Raw genomic sequence first — 18535 nt, forward strand, 5'->3', positions numbered from 1 at the left:
TGTGTTATAATATTTCTAATGCCTTTTTTCTTGCAATTCCAGGGGAACACTTGAGAACCTGCCCTCAGGAATATACATGCTGCACCTCAGAAATGGAGGACAAGTTAAGTCAGCAGAGCAAACTGGAGTTTGAAAACTTGGTGGAGGAGACAAGTCACTTTGTACGCACCACTTTTGTCTCCCGGCACAAGAAGTTTGATGGTAGGCTGGATGTAATTTACTTATTTTCAAGGTTATGGGATTTTAAATCTTGGTGATCCAGAATGAATTCCAATGTTCTTTTCTTTACAATTAGGTATCACATTTGCATTTGTCAGTTTGGCTAAGATAAGGGTTAAGTTACAGCTGGCATGCTTATTAGCCTTATGAGTATTTCCTTTAATTACAATAACATCAAGGATCAGACTGTAAAGTGTCTGCAGGCTTGGCTAATGTTGAAAAAAAGATTAGATATGCATAGGGAGGTTTATAATTTTGTCTCCTGATTTCAAATGCAAAATTTAGGGATGCAGTTATGTTCACTGTTGCAAGATGTACTGTGGATCTCCCATTATTTTTTTTTATTGGAAAGCAGTTTTTTAGTACTCTGACTTTTTGTAGGTTTATGGCTGCAGTGTTTTCCTACATGGCTTTCTTTTGATATTTATAGCCTTGTAGAGTACTTCTGGGGCTTTTAAACAGTCATGCCTCGATTGCATTTGAGAGGTACTTTCATGCAAGCCACTACAGATGCATTAAACATATATATTTTCTTTTTTTATCTGGAAGGAATTGATAAAGAGAGTTTCCAGGCTTTCTTTATTTTTAATCAGTTTTGTCAGCCTTTTTAAGATTCTTTAAATTTAAGAGTTTCTTGTCTGTCATGGTTTACTAAATACCTGTCTTAAAGAATGAGCTGTTTTTGTGGATGTATCCATATTTGCAAGTCACAGTTTATTGGTCTTTTCTTATGAACTGCAGATTAATAAAGAGCAAAAGAGCTTCAGAATATTGTCATGTTTTTATCAACGGAATAATTTTTTTAAAAATTTAAAATAATTTTTCTAATATTGATTACCTCAATATGACACAGAAAGTTATAAAAGGAAGGAATGAGAAATATATAACATGAGGAAGTTCTAGCGCACCAGAGCAAATGCTAATATAATTCAGAATATGTCCCCAGTCTTTGGACTTCGGACTTGGTGTGGATGTGGATGTCTGTGCAGTGTCCTGCACTGTGATGCCCTCTATTTTTTAATGTTAATCTTGAACTTTTGTGCCCTAAGTTTTCAAAAATTGTAGTTGTCCTTGAAGAACTTCACAAAAAAATCTAGTGGTTGTGAGCACTATATCAGGAAGTCTGCAAACAAAATAAATGTTTGAAAATATCAGCAACATTTGCAGAGCTTTCCTTGTTTTCTAGAAGGAAAGCAAGAAGATCACTGGTGTTTAGTGAACAGTGCAGTCTAATGAAAATGCTGGGCTTGTTTATGGTAGAGTTTAAGTATTATATTATTTATTTTTAGGCAACATGTGGCATTTTTGATTTGCAATGAACTTAAACACATGACAGCTTTTTCAGTAACTTGAAATACTGTGAAACCGTTGTCTTTATTGATGGTAGGGTACATAGATCAAAACTGTTGACCTGTTAAAAATGTTGTATTTGGGAGGTTTTTATTGATCTGCTCTATCTTAACTGGATTAAAAAACTGTGGCTTATTGTACATTTTTAAAGGTAATTTGCAATATTCAGTCTCAATATTATCAAAGAGTTAAATTGAATTTTCTCTATAGGTTTTTTTTTTTATATTTTAATGATGTTATAAAACTATTTAAAAGTTGTTCTCTTATATGGAAAAACTATTTAATCATTCTAGGGGGCAAACACATTCGTGGAAAAATGCATTATCTAATAGGTTGTCTTTCAGTATAAAAAACACTTATACATTTCTCAGTTTAATACGGTATGACACTTTTTCCTGTAAAGCAAATATTAGATTGTAGGATAACTTTTGTATTTTAGTTCTTCAAGATCATCTCTTTTTGTTTTGTTTGATTTTAATTCGGTAGTTCAATTGCACAAGGAAGTTTTGATGCATGAATCTGCCTTTTGATGCTAGTACACTGCAAATAATAGAACAAATACAGTAGCAAATTTAAGCAATACCAGAATATATGAGCATATAAGAAATGCTGAGATAGGGAGCATATTGTGATTATTCCCTGGAGGAGTTATTCTGAACAAGTGTTGTGCAGACGTTTATGATGGTTTGTAAACTCTTAAAAGTGATGTGGAAGTTCTTGTTGATTTTTGATATTCTAGTGTACTAGGCAGGTCTTATGATAATACTAATTTTCACAACATAAGACTTTCTAACAGTGTATGAACTCTTTGCTGAATTATGATCTGATCGTTGTGTGTCTTGCTTCTCTTATGTTGCAGTAGTTTGGATCCTCTATCATTTATTTTCTGTCTCTCATTCATACACTTAAGTACAGGTTAGATGATTTTCTGATTTCCTTTGTGAGAGCTTATATAAGGTCTGTTTTCTCTTTCAGGGTTTTGCCCCTGATTACTATTCATGTTCTATTTTTCATCAATTAAATTCATTCTACTGTAGTATAAAGATTGTCTCTTTAGCCTCAGGTCAGTCACATAATCTTACACAAAATCACAGTACGGCTGAGATGTGAAGCCATCTCTGGTGGTGGTCTAATCAGTGTGCCTCAGGGTCAGCCACTGCAGATTGCCCAGAACCATGTCCACATGCCCACATGGATTTTGAATATCTCCAAGAATAGATTCCACAAACTCTCTGGCAACCTGTGCCAGTGTTTAGTCACCCTCACAATGAAAATATGTGTCCAGGTGAATTTATTTTTTTAATTAACTTGATATTTTAATTCTGTTTTTAACTACATGTGCATTCTTTCTTGTCCTGTCGCTGGGCTCTTCTGATCTCCCTCTACTCCCTTACAAGCAATTTACACACATTAATAAAATCTTCCTTTCTGTAGACTACACAGTCCAGTTTTCAGCCTTTCCTCTTATGTGAGATAGTCCAGTCTGTAATAACCTTACTGGACTTCTGCTGGACTTGCACCTAGATATCCACATCCCTCTTGTACTGGGAACTGTACCCTGCACTCCATGCATCACCTTACTACTGCTGAGTAGAGTAGAAGGTCCTAAATGTCATTTCTAGGTACTTTTTAATTTCATTTTACCTGAAGTACAGTATTTTCAAAATATCTCTAATAACTAACATCTGGAATAACAGTACACAAGAAAAACTAAAAATGAAATTATTTACAGAGAACTTTAGAAACTATTAAATGTTTTGGAACCAGTTACGTGCTTTTCATTTTAGATGGGAATTAGTTTTTGCAGCCTAAAGCTCTGCATGATCTTATTTACTTCTTACTTATTTGCAAGAAACACTTCTAAGGGAATGTTACTGTGGTGGGACTTTCAATTGCTCTACTCCCCCAGATCCAATTTTTTTCTCTGTGTTTTATTCCTAGTATTTTGTGTGGTTTTGAGATATCCGGTAGACAAAGATCTGACAGCAGTATTTCTCATTTGTTTTGTATGCTAAGTGAATTAATATAAATTACTATACAATATAATTTCCACTGCTGCTTTTTTCTTGGCTGAGGCATATCTACAGTTGTTTACAGATCTGTATCTAAGGTTAATCTCTATTGCCCATGTCTGTATACTTACCAGTGCATTGTCATATGGCATAGTCATTTACAAACATTCAATATCTGGAATTTCACTGTTGGATGAATGAGGATCAAGGGAATCTCCTCCTGGTAATTTTTCCTAAGAAAGCCTTGGAATTATAAAAATTTCTGTAAAATAATAAGTGATCAATTATCTCAGCAATGGGAGATACAAACCCTTCCAAATTCTAGGAAAACAAATAAACAAACTTTCACAGACAGGAAATACACAGAAAGTGAGGAGTGATAGCAGATTTTTCATCTAACTGTAGTCTGTGAGTAGGACTAATTCAAATGAGCAGACATGAAATGATCAGCTGTTTCCTGTTCCTAGAAATAGGCAAGCAATCATGCTGTAATTCCTAGGCACCCACTGCATACCCCAAAGCAGCTTAATATACATTATGTTCCCAATGTAGTTATAATAGCATCATCTTATTATCAACAATTCTCTTGCATGGTAGCATTGCTGAGCAGCTGTTTCACAGATAAGCCAGTTCTTTTAAGAACTGCTCCATCAGCAGCCCAAACCAGCCCTACCGGAAAGTTTTGACATGAATGTTAATGAGGAGACAAGTATCTGTTCAGTGACATTTTCTCGCTAATCTTTTGAATAACTACATGAAAATTATAGAAAATAAGATTATTTAAGCTTAATTGATCTGACCCTGATAAAAGAGAGACTGTCTCCTCATTCTCATTTGAAAAGGATAGGAATCTTGGCAATGGTTTTAAAAATGAGAGATCGTGTAAGAATAACTGTCATGAACTTGAATGGTTATAGATAGCCTTCAGCAGAATCTATATGGTGCTATGGAAGGAAAATAACTTCAGTAGAGTAAGAGCTAATCTGCATCTGTATTGATCTATCTCACAGGGGGTATATCATTTCCCATAGTCTTTTCTTCTTCTTCCTTTTTTTTTGTTTCCCCCCAATGAAGGGAAAATAGCAATACATACCCATTAGCGCTACTTTTGTTTCATTGTCATTACCAAAAGTTGCAGTGTAAATTAAAGAGCCAAAAAAGAAAATTTCAGAATTAACCCACCAAAACAATACCTGCAAGAATAGCTAACACCACAGAAACTGCTTTCTCATGAAATCTACAGAACAACTGGGGAAAAAAGAAAAAAAAAGTTGTTTAAAGTGTTTAAGAATCTTTCCTTAATACAGGAGGTGGCAAAAATGCATTTTAAGAAGTGTTTTTCTAAGAAAAGAAGAATTCCTAAATGAGAAACTTTTGTAGCAAGGTATAACTACTCAGAATAAATTTGGCCAAAAAAAAAAAAAAAAAAAAAAAAAAAAAAGAAACAAGGGAGTTGCTTGAAGTAAGAATACACTGAGATTCAGCTGCATGGACAGTGTAAGCTTTCTGGCCTTTGCACTTCTTCCCACTCTCTGCTAAGCCTGGCAGATCAGTTTTGGCCTGAAGCTTCAGTGATGTTCATGGTCTTCAGCAGAGGAGTGTGAAGCCAGCAGGACCCCATTTGCACACTGTTGCTGTCATGTAGTGCAGCTAAAGCATGGACTTTCAGCAGGACTTTTTTCATGCTTTCCTTGCATTGGAAAAACATGATTTTCACTTGTATTTTTCCTCAGTTTTTTGGAAACAGAGAATCAAAAAAGTCTATTTCCCATAGCCGTTTGAAATTCAGGCTTCTAAGGAGTGTGGGAACATCAAATAGATACATCATCGTCTGCAAACATTATGCACCTACCCATACTATTCTAGTGTTGCGATGTCTGCAATGGAACGTAAGCTCTGCTTTATGAATGCTGTGATACCAGGCATTTTGTTTTTTAGTTATGGACAAAACATTGGTGTTTTGTTTTGTTTTCTATACATTACACAATTTCAGAGTCACTTTGCAATATGTTTCCCATTAAATGCTACATCCATTTTGGGACAGCTGGGTTTTTTAAAACTGTGCAACTGTTAAGCTGCCACAGAGTTAACAAGCCATAATTTCCACATAACTCATCTTGTGTTTTAACATACTATGCAACTTATACACACCCTAAACTGCATGACTTAAAGTTAAAAGCCTAAAAAACAGTAACATCTGCTGGCTTGTAGCATGTAATTGTTTGCAAACCTCTATAGGAGATCTGGTGCAAGTTTCTAAACTTTATGGAGATTCCTGATAAAAGATCCTTTACATGTATTTGACAGGCAACTTTCATTTCAATATAAAATTATCAAGACCTGATATGATCCCATTCAAGCTGATAACAGAGGAATCTCTGTTGCATACAAACATTTTAGAGTGTAATTCTTCAGCATTTGCACTGCTACTACGGTTTAACATTATTTTATATTTTGTGGTAAAATTTGCCTATAAACTATGCTTATGTTAGATCAAAATAAAATACATTAAAGATCAGCTGAAAGGTGAGAGGCAAGTGAATCTTGGAAAGGAAGGATTGGCCCAATAGTAAGAACAGTTTCCTGCCAGGGATGTAAGCTCCTATAACCTTGTCGGGTGTCACGCTGGAAGGCATGAGACTGTCATGGCATGGAAACAGAAACTGTCTCCTGCACAGTCCTGCAGCCAGAGCAATGGCTTGCACCCCCTGCTCTTCTGCAGCTTCATGTGCTAGGTGCAACTCATCAGTGGAACATGTAATCCCCCATCCAACTGCATCAGGTTTGTGAAGCTACAAGGACAAGTTGCTGCACTGTGCTGAAATGTGTGGATGCTATCTGATCTCAAAATGATCCCATTTGAAAGCATGTTGTCCATGTACAGCCAAACCTAAGTAGGCACTGAGGCCAAGAATTCAGCATTTTTTCTATTAAATGGAAAGCAGAATTCAATTTGTTGAATATTAGAAGCCCACAGTGTAGTCAACAGGGAATTGTAGATGCAAGTCACTCAGATCTGAAGTGTACTCCTTAAATAAATCTGAAAAAGTCATTTCACAAAGTGCTCATTTCTGTATTGATCACAAAGGGCATTTAGTTCATGCATAGATACATATACAGTAAGGGTAAACATTTGCTCATATGAATTCCATTCTGAAGAATGTAACATAATAGTGAAACATCTAAAACATTTTTGAGACTCTGTTTATCTCTTTTAAATGTGGTCATATCCTTTCTGTTTTCTATACCATTTTGTGGGAAGAAATATATTTAAAATATTGAGACAAGTAAACACTATTGTGAGCCATTGTCTTTTCCTGGTTGAAAAGAAAAAGCACTTAAATTCAAATGACATCCAGTTTTCACTTAAGCTTTGAATACAGTGTGTGATTTTTAACATTTTACAAAGGAAATTGTTTTCTTAATTTAGTTTTCAGGCCTTAAAAATGCCAGCCCATTAGTAAAATTACTGACTCATAAGATAGCAAAGAACACTGCCTCAAGTCCATAACACTGATGTCAGACATCAGTACTCAGACAATCAGCCAACAGTCTCTGTTACCCATCCCTGATTCTTGCTCGGATGGTAGGTTTTCACCTGACACACAGTAAGGACAAAACCATTCTGTAAGAAATAAAAAACATGGACTGTAAATAACAAACAAGCTTCAAAACAGTGGTAGTTACATGTATTATCAGCACCCTGGAAAATAGAAGCTATAACTTTACCAGCAAGGGTCCCCAAACCTCATTAAAAGCGGAAAAACTGTTTTTGAAATGAATGCCTTGACTGTAATATATTGGCATTGTTGTCCTTTGGCTGCTCATCTCTTGTTAATTCTTTCACCTGTGGTATCATGAGAGCACAAAAAAAAATATTCCATATATCTTAGTTGGGAAATATCAACGCACAGCTAACAGTCTATCCTTGCTGTTGAAGAGCTACACTCACAGTTAAAACATTAGACATATGTAAAAAATGAAGGAGGTGAAAACAGCTCATGTCAGTAGTGAAGTCTATCTTCAGTCAATAAAATCTCAGCAAAATCATGGCAAAAAAAAAAAAAAAGCAACAGAAAAGAGTCATTGAATACTAATTTCAGTGAGTGGGCGCAATGCCATGTGATTTGATTTTTACTCAGATAAGAGCAACTTGGCTACACAGTACACCATACTGAGGAGTTTCTCTTCTTAGGTAACTTTCCCTTTTTCTCACATTGAAATATTTTCTTAGGACCAAGCAGTTTAAGGAAGGCGTCAACTTACAAATCCTAGTATAAAAGCTGAATCAAGGTTTGGTAGGACCATGGAGGCATTACTGGAAGACAAAGTGATCTCTGCTATCTATGAACTAGCTGCTGAAGCATGTAAAGTGTCAAGAAAAGAAAAATGTTGCATGCAATCAAGGCAAAAGGAATTGATATCTGTGAATGAATACAAACTGTATATTTGCTGTATTCTCAGAACAGGCAAACAATAACTATTTTTGTTTGTTACTTTTCAAAAAATTGTAAACAATATTTTTAAGAAAACACCATTTCAGTAGTTGCACAAAGCAAGAAGTAAGACTTGAGGCTGAAAAATGTCAAAAAAGATGCTGTACAGAGTTAGTATTTAATTTCAGTCATTGAAAGTATTTTGAAGGATTTGGAATGAATGGTGAAGGTTATTTTAGAGTGAAAACTGTTAAAGAGTGAAAACTGAAAAGTGAAACTATTTGCATTTTAAAAAAGAAACATTTTCATAAACTATTTTTGGAATTCTCTTGTTTATTGCACAATGAGATGCTATGAATTTGTGAAATGTATCAGCAGTATTGCATTTCTATTTTTAATTTTACGGATTTCTAATGTTAACCTTTTTTTCCTTCAATTTTATAATCAAATCTCAAATGCTCTCAGGAAATTATTGTTACCAAAAAATCTGACCAATCTTGGAGTTGAAGGATAGAAATTCTTCTTCTGCTAATGCAGTCAATGGGAATTGTGACATTTCTGACAGAGGAATGATGTTCCTAAATTAAATAATTTTATCAACTGCTCCCTAGCTGTACTGCACACAGCCTTTACCATACTTGACATTTTTCTGTGTCAACGTGGAGCTTAAATGACATCTTTGAAACATCACAGTGGCATGAAAACAGTTCAGAGGTATAGAAATGGATACCTGTGTGATGCTAGTAACAGTTGTCTGAATAAGCTAACTGGGAATAACCAACACCACACATTCCTATTTCTATTATACTGTATGGGATTTGTTCTTGGAATATCATTAATACAGGAAGTCCTCCGACACGTTCCTCCTTAACTCCACTTTCAATGTCAGTCATCATTTTATCAGTCCTTATTATTAAGCCATTTTAAAGATTCAATTTTATTGGTTGTATTGATTTAAAGAATTTATTTAGCAGATATGCAGTTACACTTTAAATATCAAACAATCCATGTAATGCGTATGACATAGACAATTTGTATAAATAGATATCTCTTCAGATTCTAATACATGGATTTAAACAAATTCATATTTTGTGAATGGTTTTGTGCAAGCTGAAGTTATTCAGCAAAGGGACAAGACCAGATGTCTTTCAGCAGTGCATGGAAATAGGACTAGGGGAAACAGCCACAAACTGAAGCATAGGAAGTTCAGCACAAATCTGCATAAGAACTTCTTCACAATAAGCTTGACAGAGCACTGAAACAGGCTGCCCAGAGAGCTTGTGGAGTCTCCTTCTCTGGAGATCTGCCTGGATGTCTATCTGCACAGCGTGGTCCAAGGAGCCTGCTTTGGTAGGGGGGGTGGAATCAAGGTCCCTTCCATCTCCTACAGTTCTGTCATTCTATGATTTTACTGTGGTACATAGGTTCAGCATCCCATTGCCAGACTAGCTGCTCCAGCAAGCTGTGAGGTCACATCTTAAAGTTAGGGATGTAACAAAGTTCTCTGCAGATAATAATTCCTACATGACAACTTCTCTGTTAAATAAAAATAAGATGTTCAACATCAAATTTTCATTAAGTAAATTCATATTAAGAGTTTATACAGCTCTTTTATTGGAAATAACACTGCAAGAGATATTTTAACCTCCAGTTTATAGTAATAGCATCCTTCTCCTTGAATAACTATGGGCAGATCATTATTTTACACACTTTCTTGCAATTAATGTATAGATGTGATCATCGGAGCAGGGCTTGCCTTATTAAATCTGTACAATCCTGCAAAAGTACTTCTTTTCTTGCCTAAATAAAGTATGAAGGTCTTAGAAAAGTAAAGGAGAAAAAGATAGCATTTTCAAATGAACCATGTAATAATGCTTCATGTTGAAGGAAGATATTGCAAGCCTGAGAAATCTGGCTGTACCCAAATTCTATTATTGTCTGATTTTACATAGACCTTAAAAAAAGAAAAAACAAACACAGAATGGCTTGGATTGGAAGGGGATCTTATAGTCTGTCTAATTCCAACCCCCTGCCATGGGCAGGGATACCATCCATCAGGCCAGGCTGCCCAGGGCCCCATCCAGCCTGATCTTGAACAGCTTCAGGCAACTACAACTTCTCCAGGCAACCCACTTCAGTGCCTCACTGCTTTCTAAATAAAGAATTTCCCTTTAACATCTAACCTAAATCTCACTTTTTTAGTTTAAAACTGCTCTGCCTTGTCCTATTACTATCAGGCTGTGTTAAAAGTCAGTCTCCCTCCTGTTTATAAGTTACCTTTAAATACTGAAAGGCTGCAATAAGATCGCCCTGGAGTCTTCACCAAGCTGAACAAGCCCAAATCACCCAGCTTTTCTTCATAGGAGAGTTTCTTCTCCAGCCCTAGTTCAAAGTAATAATTGATCATTTCTAACAGCAGAGCCAGGGAGACAATACTACTCTTGGCAAGATAATAAAATATTTAACTGTTCACAGGGTAGCCTAAAAGCATAGGGAGTCTCTGACATCTTACATTCTCTTCTATAACAAGGCTATTTTTTTTTTCTTAGCTGCATTCTTCCATATGCAAAGAAATCCAGGACAGCATGTAAAAATAAGAAAGATTCTGTGATAAAATGGCAAAACTGAACAAATGTACAATGTAGCAAAGTAGTGAGCCTCACTAAAAATAGAATTTGTACTGGTTCAGGTTTGCAGATAATAAAACCAAAAACTGCCTCCTCTCCTAATGTGCATTGATTAGAATGATCAAGGTCATATGCCTTTACTTAAATTTAAAACCCAATGTGTGAATAAATAAGTTGTACTTCTTAGGTGAGTACTAATTTGCTTACAAGTGTACAATGACTAGTTTAAATACCAGTCCATATTTGTTTTGGTAACAAAATGGGAAGTTAAATCTCAAAGATAGACTACTTTAAAAAAAAAAAAAAAAAGAGTCAGCAATATGTGCCTGTAGCTGAAGAGAACAATGATATCCTGGGGTACATTAGGAAGAACATTCCCAGCAAAATAAGGGAGGTGTTACTCCAAATCTCTCCTGTCTTCTGTCCTGTTAAAACAACATCTGGAGTATTTTATCTAGTTATGCACTTCTCAGTTTAAGAAAGACAAGAAACTAACGGAGAGAATCCAGGAGAGAGTGACAAATGCGTTCAGGGGCCTGGAATATCTCTCTTATGGAGAAAGGCTAAGAGACCTGGGACATTTCAACCTGAAGAAGAAAAAAACAAAAGGGGATCTTAACAACATACACAAATATTTTAAGAAAGATTGTCAGGAAAATAAGCCCAGATTCTTATCGGTAGTATCCCACAAGAGATGAAAGGGTAACAGACCCAAATTCAGTAGCATATTTTAACCTGGCAGACAGATCAGTATCACACAGCTGCTCATTCACATCCCCCAAGTAGCATAAAGAAGAGAATTAGAAGAAAAATAGAACTCACAGGTTGATGTAAAAGCTACTTACTGAAACAGAAAATGAAAACAGAAACAAAAATGTGATGATAACATATATATGAAAGACATACAATGCAACTACTTGCTAACTACCCTTTAATGCTTTATAATCAGAAAAATATCAGCACAAAATCTCACCACCTAGGAAAAACCAATCCCAAACAATAACCCCCATCCTTCCAACTTAGTTTCCCCCCACAACTTTATAGCTTTCCATATGCTATCACATGGTATGGAATAACACCTGGCCTAATTCAGACCACTTTGCCAGCTGCACCCCTGCCACCATGCCATAAAAGTGGTCCCTTTCTCTAGAGACATTGATGAGCTGCTTAGGTGCAATCCTGTTTAATGGGCTGTTCTGTCTATGCAGTGAGGCTTACACTAGGTGTTCTCTAGAGGTCCCTTCCAACCATTCTGTATCTTTTTAGATGTGAGCCTTAAGACAATTTTGTGTTGCGTGCAGACATATGCAAGCCTAATATAAAGTTTTCACATAGAGATCAACGCTGACTTTAGCTAATGCACAAAATAAAGCACAGTGAGTTAAATCAACATTGTGCACATAATTTTCAAAAGTGCACTTTGGGATGAAGTTTTGTAATGCTACTTGTGCTCAGCTTGTGATGCATGTAGTTAAACTGCTGATGGGTGTGTTCCTTTGATGTGGTCTAGATTTTTGCTTATGCATCAGCAGGTTCTTATTGAATGTTTATCACAGTTGTACTATGGTAGAAGGAAGTGGTCTTATTTATCAGTTTCTAAAGAAGAGCATGGAGGAAGAGTGAGGGGACAATTAGAGGTGACAAAAGGAGAGATGAGGGCTGACTGTGCTTTTAGTAGGTATTTAATCTCATGAAAGAATGGAAAAACATTAAAACTTGGTGGTCCAAGAAAGGCCAGTTCAGTAAAGGTATCTCACCTGGCAATCTATAGATCATTATTATGGATTGATTTCTCATAGGTTGCAGAATCTGGTATAGTTTCTAAAGGTATGAGCATGGTAAGGCTGTTACCTGGGGATGGTTTGCTAGCAGGAAGTTTTAACTGTTAAGCATTACCTACTATGTAAATTTGCCTTCCTCTTGGCACCTGCTTTTCCTCTTTCACTCAAAAGATACTTCAAAGTGAAAGATGCGTCTGTAGATAAGCTTTCAAATGCACAGCTTGAAAGGAAACAATTCCAGCACTGCATAAAAACAATAACAATGATTCCTGGTTTCACTAAAATGTCTGAGTGTTAATCTCTTTAATTGGCATCTCTAATACTGTTTTTTATAAAGTGACTAAACAGGAAATATGTTATTATCCAGACTGGCAATGCTGCTATCAGTGCTTTATATTTCATTGTTTTCAGTTCTTTAAGCACGTCCAACAAAGCTACAATCCATATTTAATTCATAACTAGCAATGATCTGAAGGCTCCACATAATATCTGGAATAAAAATAAATGTTACAGGATGGGGGAAAGCAGAAGCCCAGTGGGCATTTACGGGGAAGATTTTTATGCAAAAGAAGGTATTCCTGAATTTTCTGTTGATGATATATCTTGTTATTTTCATATGCACATGAAGTACAAATGTTATGAGCTTCCCCTGCCTTAACATGCTCAAGAATTTTAGATGCTGAAGCTTAAGATCAAGGTCACCTTACTGTAATGATCATGCATACTACTAACCACTTTTACACTAGCTAAAAACTTTAAGCTTGTGGAATCGTCAAAAAGATCTGCAGACTCTTTTGATAAAAGAAAGGGGAGTGCTGTTGTTTAACCCTGCAGGCAGCTAAGCATACATGGCTGTTCACTTGCTCCCCTGCAGTAGGAGGGGGAAGAGGGTTAGAAAAAGGTAAAATTCATAAGTTGAGATAAACAAAATCTTATAGGACAGAAAAAGAAGGTAAAATAACAACAGCTGTGATAATAGTAGAATATGCCAAGTAAGTGGTGTGCAATGAAATTGCTCCCCAAGCAGTGGCTTCCCTTTGCCTCCTCAGCCAAGTCTTCCTCGTTTTATCATTCACCATGTTTTATGATAAGGGATATCTTTTTGTCCTGTTTGTGTCAGCTGCCCTAATTCTGTCCTCTCCCAACTCCTTGCGCACCCATAGCTCCTCACTGGCAGGGCAGCACAAGAAGCTGAAATGTACTTGGCTCTGTGTAAGCTCAGCAGTATAACCAAAATACTGGTGTGTGATCAACATTATTCTCACTCTGAGTCCAAAACACACCACCACTCTGGCCGCTATGAAGAAAGTTATTCCAGCTTGAACCAGGGCAAGCAAGAAGGGTGAGCAAGAAAAATGAGAAAATTCAACTGACTAGTCATGTGTGTAACTCTTAGACATAAGGACAAGATAATGTCAAGAATGTGAAAAAATTAAGAGATCTGAAGTTTTGAGAAGAAATAACTTGAAAATTCAATGTTTGACTGTTTACATTGGGCATCAACACAAAAACGTTGAAGTACTAATGTAGATTTCAAACTCTTTAAAATGGGCTGTCCTCTTCTCCTACAAGTGCCCTGCCTCTTAGCCTGTTACAAAGGCTTTATTTGACTACACAGCAAGACTGCATGCTATCAAATTCACTAATAGACCATCGATGAACCAGAGCAGCAAGTTTTGCACCAGCTAAAAGGCTTCTTCTCAGCTTTTGTTTGCAAAACATGTGTGAGTTAATGGAGTATCACGTTTATACAGTGCTAGGACATTGACCCAAAGTCTCTTAAGGAAATAGATCTAGGTTTCACCTAAGTGTACTCTGCTTTACAAGGAAAACAGCTCACATTTTCTAATAAGATGATAATGTTATTTGTTCATTAAATAATGAAGGTGAATGACAGCTTTTCTGCACCTGAATCTTTAGTATTTGTACATTACTGAGTTGTTCTTTCTTGGAGAGAAGCTATCTTCCAAATAAGTCACATTTCTTTGAGTATCTGTTGGAAATTCAAAGTTTACAATAACAAATCTAATTTGTATGACTGTAGGAGAGAAAATAATCTGGTTTTCTGCAGAAGTGTTCAGTGCCATTTCAGAGGGAAATTGGGGAATGCTTTAGAAATAGCCTAAATTTTTTAGGGAGTCTATAGAGAAGAACATTTCAAATGCCATATTTCACATCAGTAATCTCAGAATCATTCTTTCCCAAAGATAGAGAATTCTTACAATGATGTTGTCAATCTATCATGTTTAAAAGTTTAACATAAATCATGCTTTTGGACTGTCAGGCTTTTCTGTTAATACTGTTAGGTAAGATAAAAAGAAAGGTTGAAAATGGATTAGAAATCAATTGAAAAATGATAATTTTGAATACGTTCCTCTGCAATATTCACTATATATATATACACAGTTCCCTCTAGTCACAAAGAAGAACTTCACACATATTATTCACAGGACGATAAATATGAAAAAGATTGTTTTCCCATTTAATTTTTTTTTTTGTCTGTGTGACACTCTCAGACACTTTTTCACTTTGTGTATCTTAATTTTACTGTTTATACTTTCTCTTAAACATTTGTAATAAGCAATCTTAATTCAGTTTTGTAATTTCTCTGTAAGCTAAATAAATATGCACATACCTATAAAGATGATGAACAAACTGAGGCACATAAGGGAAATTTTAATTTCTAGGGGCCACACAGTTCAGTAGCAACAGAATTGGAAACAGAACAAGGGCTGATTTCCAGTTGCATCATCTTAGACAGACCCTTTCCTTTCTTCATGTCAATGCTATAAAGTTTTTAGAGGAGTTTTTCTTGGTTTTCATTGATTTCATTGATTACCTCTGTATTAGGGATTGCAGAACCTCTCATTTTGGAAGCATATACAAATTTAATTAATGGGCTGTTCAACCCTTCTTTCAGGTGATTAATAAATGATTCATTTGAGAAGAGCACACATTCTTTATCTGACACAAGCTTTTTCAGATATACTACTAACATAAATAATTGGACTGCTGAAATTCTGCCATACCCTCTCATAGTTGATCTTTCAAAACAACAGCACTCCCATTGTATCAGATTTCTGCTGTGCAACCTCATGCCAGTTTCCCAGAGCTGAAGTGGATCACTGCTCCCCAGTTATTTATCAAACAAAGGCTGCCTTTTTGTTTGGATCTGTTACCAAATTGCACCAGACTTGTGGCCGTCTTAAATTCAGTGTTCATAAAATCATTTAAGGATGACTGGCAAGAAAGTTGTTTCTGTGAGTATTATTACTGAACTGACTGCTGTTTTGTCTGTCCCCCTGCATGCTGCACTTCCTGATAAACCTCTAAAACATTAGATAATTACTCATCCTTGATTTGTTCAATTTTCCTCCAAAATGAACCATAAATTCATTTGTTACTTTGGAGAACTAGATTTTGGCTTTAGCTAGTAAATTGTCTGCAATGCACCATTCTGTAGTGAGCTAAATATAAATCATTAATATTGAATTTTAGAATATCTGGCAGCACTTCTTAACTACTAATTAGAACCCCCTGACTATACACTCTGTAGTAGAAACTTTGAATATAACTTCCCTAAAAGAATTTTTCAATTCCCGAAGATTTTGTATTTGCCTTATTGTAATGCAGAACAGTGATTTAAAAAAAAAAAAAAAAAAAAAAAAAAAAAAAGGCTTTCCATGTCATACCTAGTAGTGAACAACTGTTGATCTCAGTGATGCCTACTTAGTTCTCCCGTAAAGGTCATATCTTATTCATAAATATACTGCCTTTTAAGCTGGCTACAGATGGTACGCTGTTTTCTTCTGGCACATGCATGATTTCCAAAAGCAGCCTATAACTTTCAGAAGAGGAATACAAGTATTACCTAACAAGACATACTCTTAGTAAAAAATATATTTTATGGCAGGTTCTAGCTTTTGCCCTTTCCTCCTTCTTTCTGGCTTTGCTGTGCTATTTTTTCTCCAGGAAAGCATTCTGATATTACAGGTGCTGAAAGTGACAGCAATTATTAAATAGTTGTATTTGGATGACAAGTATAATCTTTGATAGAATTAACTGTTTCAATCAGTGTTTACTAAAAATGACATAAATCGTTGTGACTACTTACACAAAATATTGGCACACCAATATAAAACAAAACAAAGAAACAAATAATCTCATAAATAAGTACTGCATGTCCTTAGGACAAAAAGTGAGACCAGAAATGGAAGCAGTCCTAATGGTTATAAATATTTAGGAAGAAAATATATATAAGCAACAAAGCTGCAAAAAAGACCTATATTCTATGTGTTCAATTGATGACAAAATGATAAGATATCTTCAAATAATACAAATATGCTTTTTTAGTATAATTCCTTCCACTCTGAACATATGATGTGCGTAATTAGCCTAGAAGCTGTCTGTACAGCACAGAACTCTGAACTATCCAGCATCTTACAGCTCTTCTCTTAGAGAACTGGTGGAAATCAGCATATCATCTTCAGGCTTTTTTCTTGAAATATATCTGCAGAGAATACAGAGTTAAATGTTCCTATATTCCTTTTACAGCTATTGCTTGAAGATAGCTTATTAGCTAAGTGATTGATTTATGCTTTGACCTTTACTGTTCAGTAAGTGATCTGTTTCTCTTTGCCTACAAAAAAAGTGCATGCCTAACAAGATAGCCCTGCCACAATTTCAAAACGTGTTACAAATGGAAAGAATAAAACCTGATATTTGAAAATGCTGCATATGAAATATAATACTAAGAATATTGGTAATGACAAAAGATACTAATAGTAATTACTGCTAATATTCATTTTATATGATGTTGAAATATTTCCAAAATGTGTATTGTGTGTGCCTATATGCTTTTAAACATGAATAGATGTTGTCATTTATTCACAGAAAATTGCAGTAAGCAGTGCTTTTAATCAGATGTCTCATAAACTACATTTAGAACACCTGAATAACTTTGAAAACTCTTTGTCTGTTTAACACTTAGAGTTTAAGTATTTCATCTTTTATTTGTACTCATGTGAAGGTTTGTTTCTGGATATAAAAGCCAACTCCTAAGATGTGGAGGTATTTAAAAATTGAATATTTTTATTATTGTTTGTTGAATTGTAAGTACAGTCTTGTATTATATACTGCTACATCCCTAGAAATACTGCTCTGAAATAAATAAAAAATAAATGATGTCCTGAAGTGCAGCAGGTGCTAGTTGTGTCATTCCAACATCAGTTTGGGGTTCAACAGCCTTTCAGGACTGAGATTGTCAGTTTGCAGGTGTTAAAATTAAAAGACTGTGAGGCCAGCTGCATTCAAGCACTGTGAGTGTTCACAGCAGGCATTCAAGGGCAAATCATGCTTGAACAACCTGGTTGCCTTTTCAACAAAATGACTGGCTATCTGAATGAGAGAAGAGACATGGAAGTAATATACCTTGACTTTGGTAAGGTTTTTGATGCTGTCTCCCACAGTGCTCTCCTTTTGGTAGTTGATGAAACCTGGACAGCCTTATCTGGCTGCTATATGGGTAGAAAATTATCTGGAATGTCATGCTCAAAGGGTAGTGATAGGTGACTTGATGCCTGGAGATCAGTGCTGGGGCCCTTATTGTCCAGCGGCATCATCTGTGATCTCTGCAGTAACACAGAACAGATCCCTTCCAAGTCACAAAATTAGGGGAAATGCCTAATGCAAGTAGTAACTGAGCCTCAATCCAAAGGCTTATTGTGGGAAATTTGGATGAGCTTGAGGCCTGAGTCAACAGGAACCTCATGAAGTTCCGTTAAGAGAAAGCAAACTCTGTGCCTGGAATTGACAGTTAATATGCAGACTGGAAAGAAATTACCCAAGAAATATCTTAGCCGAAGGGTTGTAATAGATGCCAGGCTGAACATAAACAATGGGCTTTTTGCCTTATTGTGGCATATCCATACACTGAGATATATATGAAGAGGATCATATCCAGTGGAGAGAAGTTATGATCCTCCCTTTGTATTGATGAGGTCACACAGAATTAATTTTATGTACCCTCTTTAGCAGGATGTGGAGAGGGTACAGTAGAGGGTCACAAGAAATCAGGCAGTTCTTCAGTGTTCTTTGCACACCTAGACCTC

General features: G+C 35.8%; 1 protein-coding gene across 1 annotated transcript in view; it reads left to right on the forward strand.

Annotated features, from left to right (window-relative positions):
* Positions 1–18535, forward strand: part of GPC6 (glypican 6) — a 738606-nt gene that overhangs the window by 237715 nt on the left and 482356 nt on the right. Inside the window, exon 2 of the mRNA XM_042867958.1 lies at positions 43–201. Within this exon, the coding sequence (XP_042723892.1) occupies positions 43–201 (159 nt within the window). The remainder of the gene's footprint in view (positions 1–42; positions 202–18535) is intronic.

This window comes from Lagopus leucura, unplaced genomic scaffold (genome assembly GCF_019238085.1).
Source record: "Lagopus leucura isolate 7727_CA_CO unplaced genomic scaffold, USGS_WTPT01 Super-Scaffold_100001, whole genome shotgun sequence".
Taxonomy (NCBI): domain Eukaryota; kingdom Metazoa; phylum Chordata; class Aves; order Galliformes; family Phasianidae; genus Lagopus; species Lagopus leucura.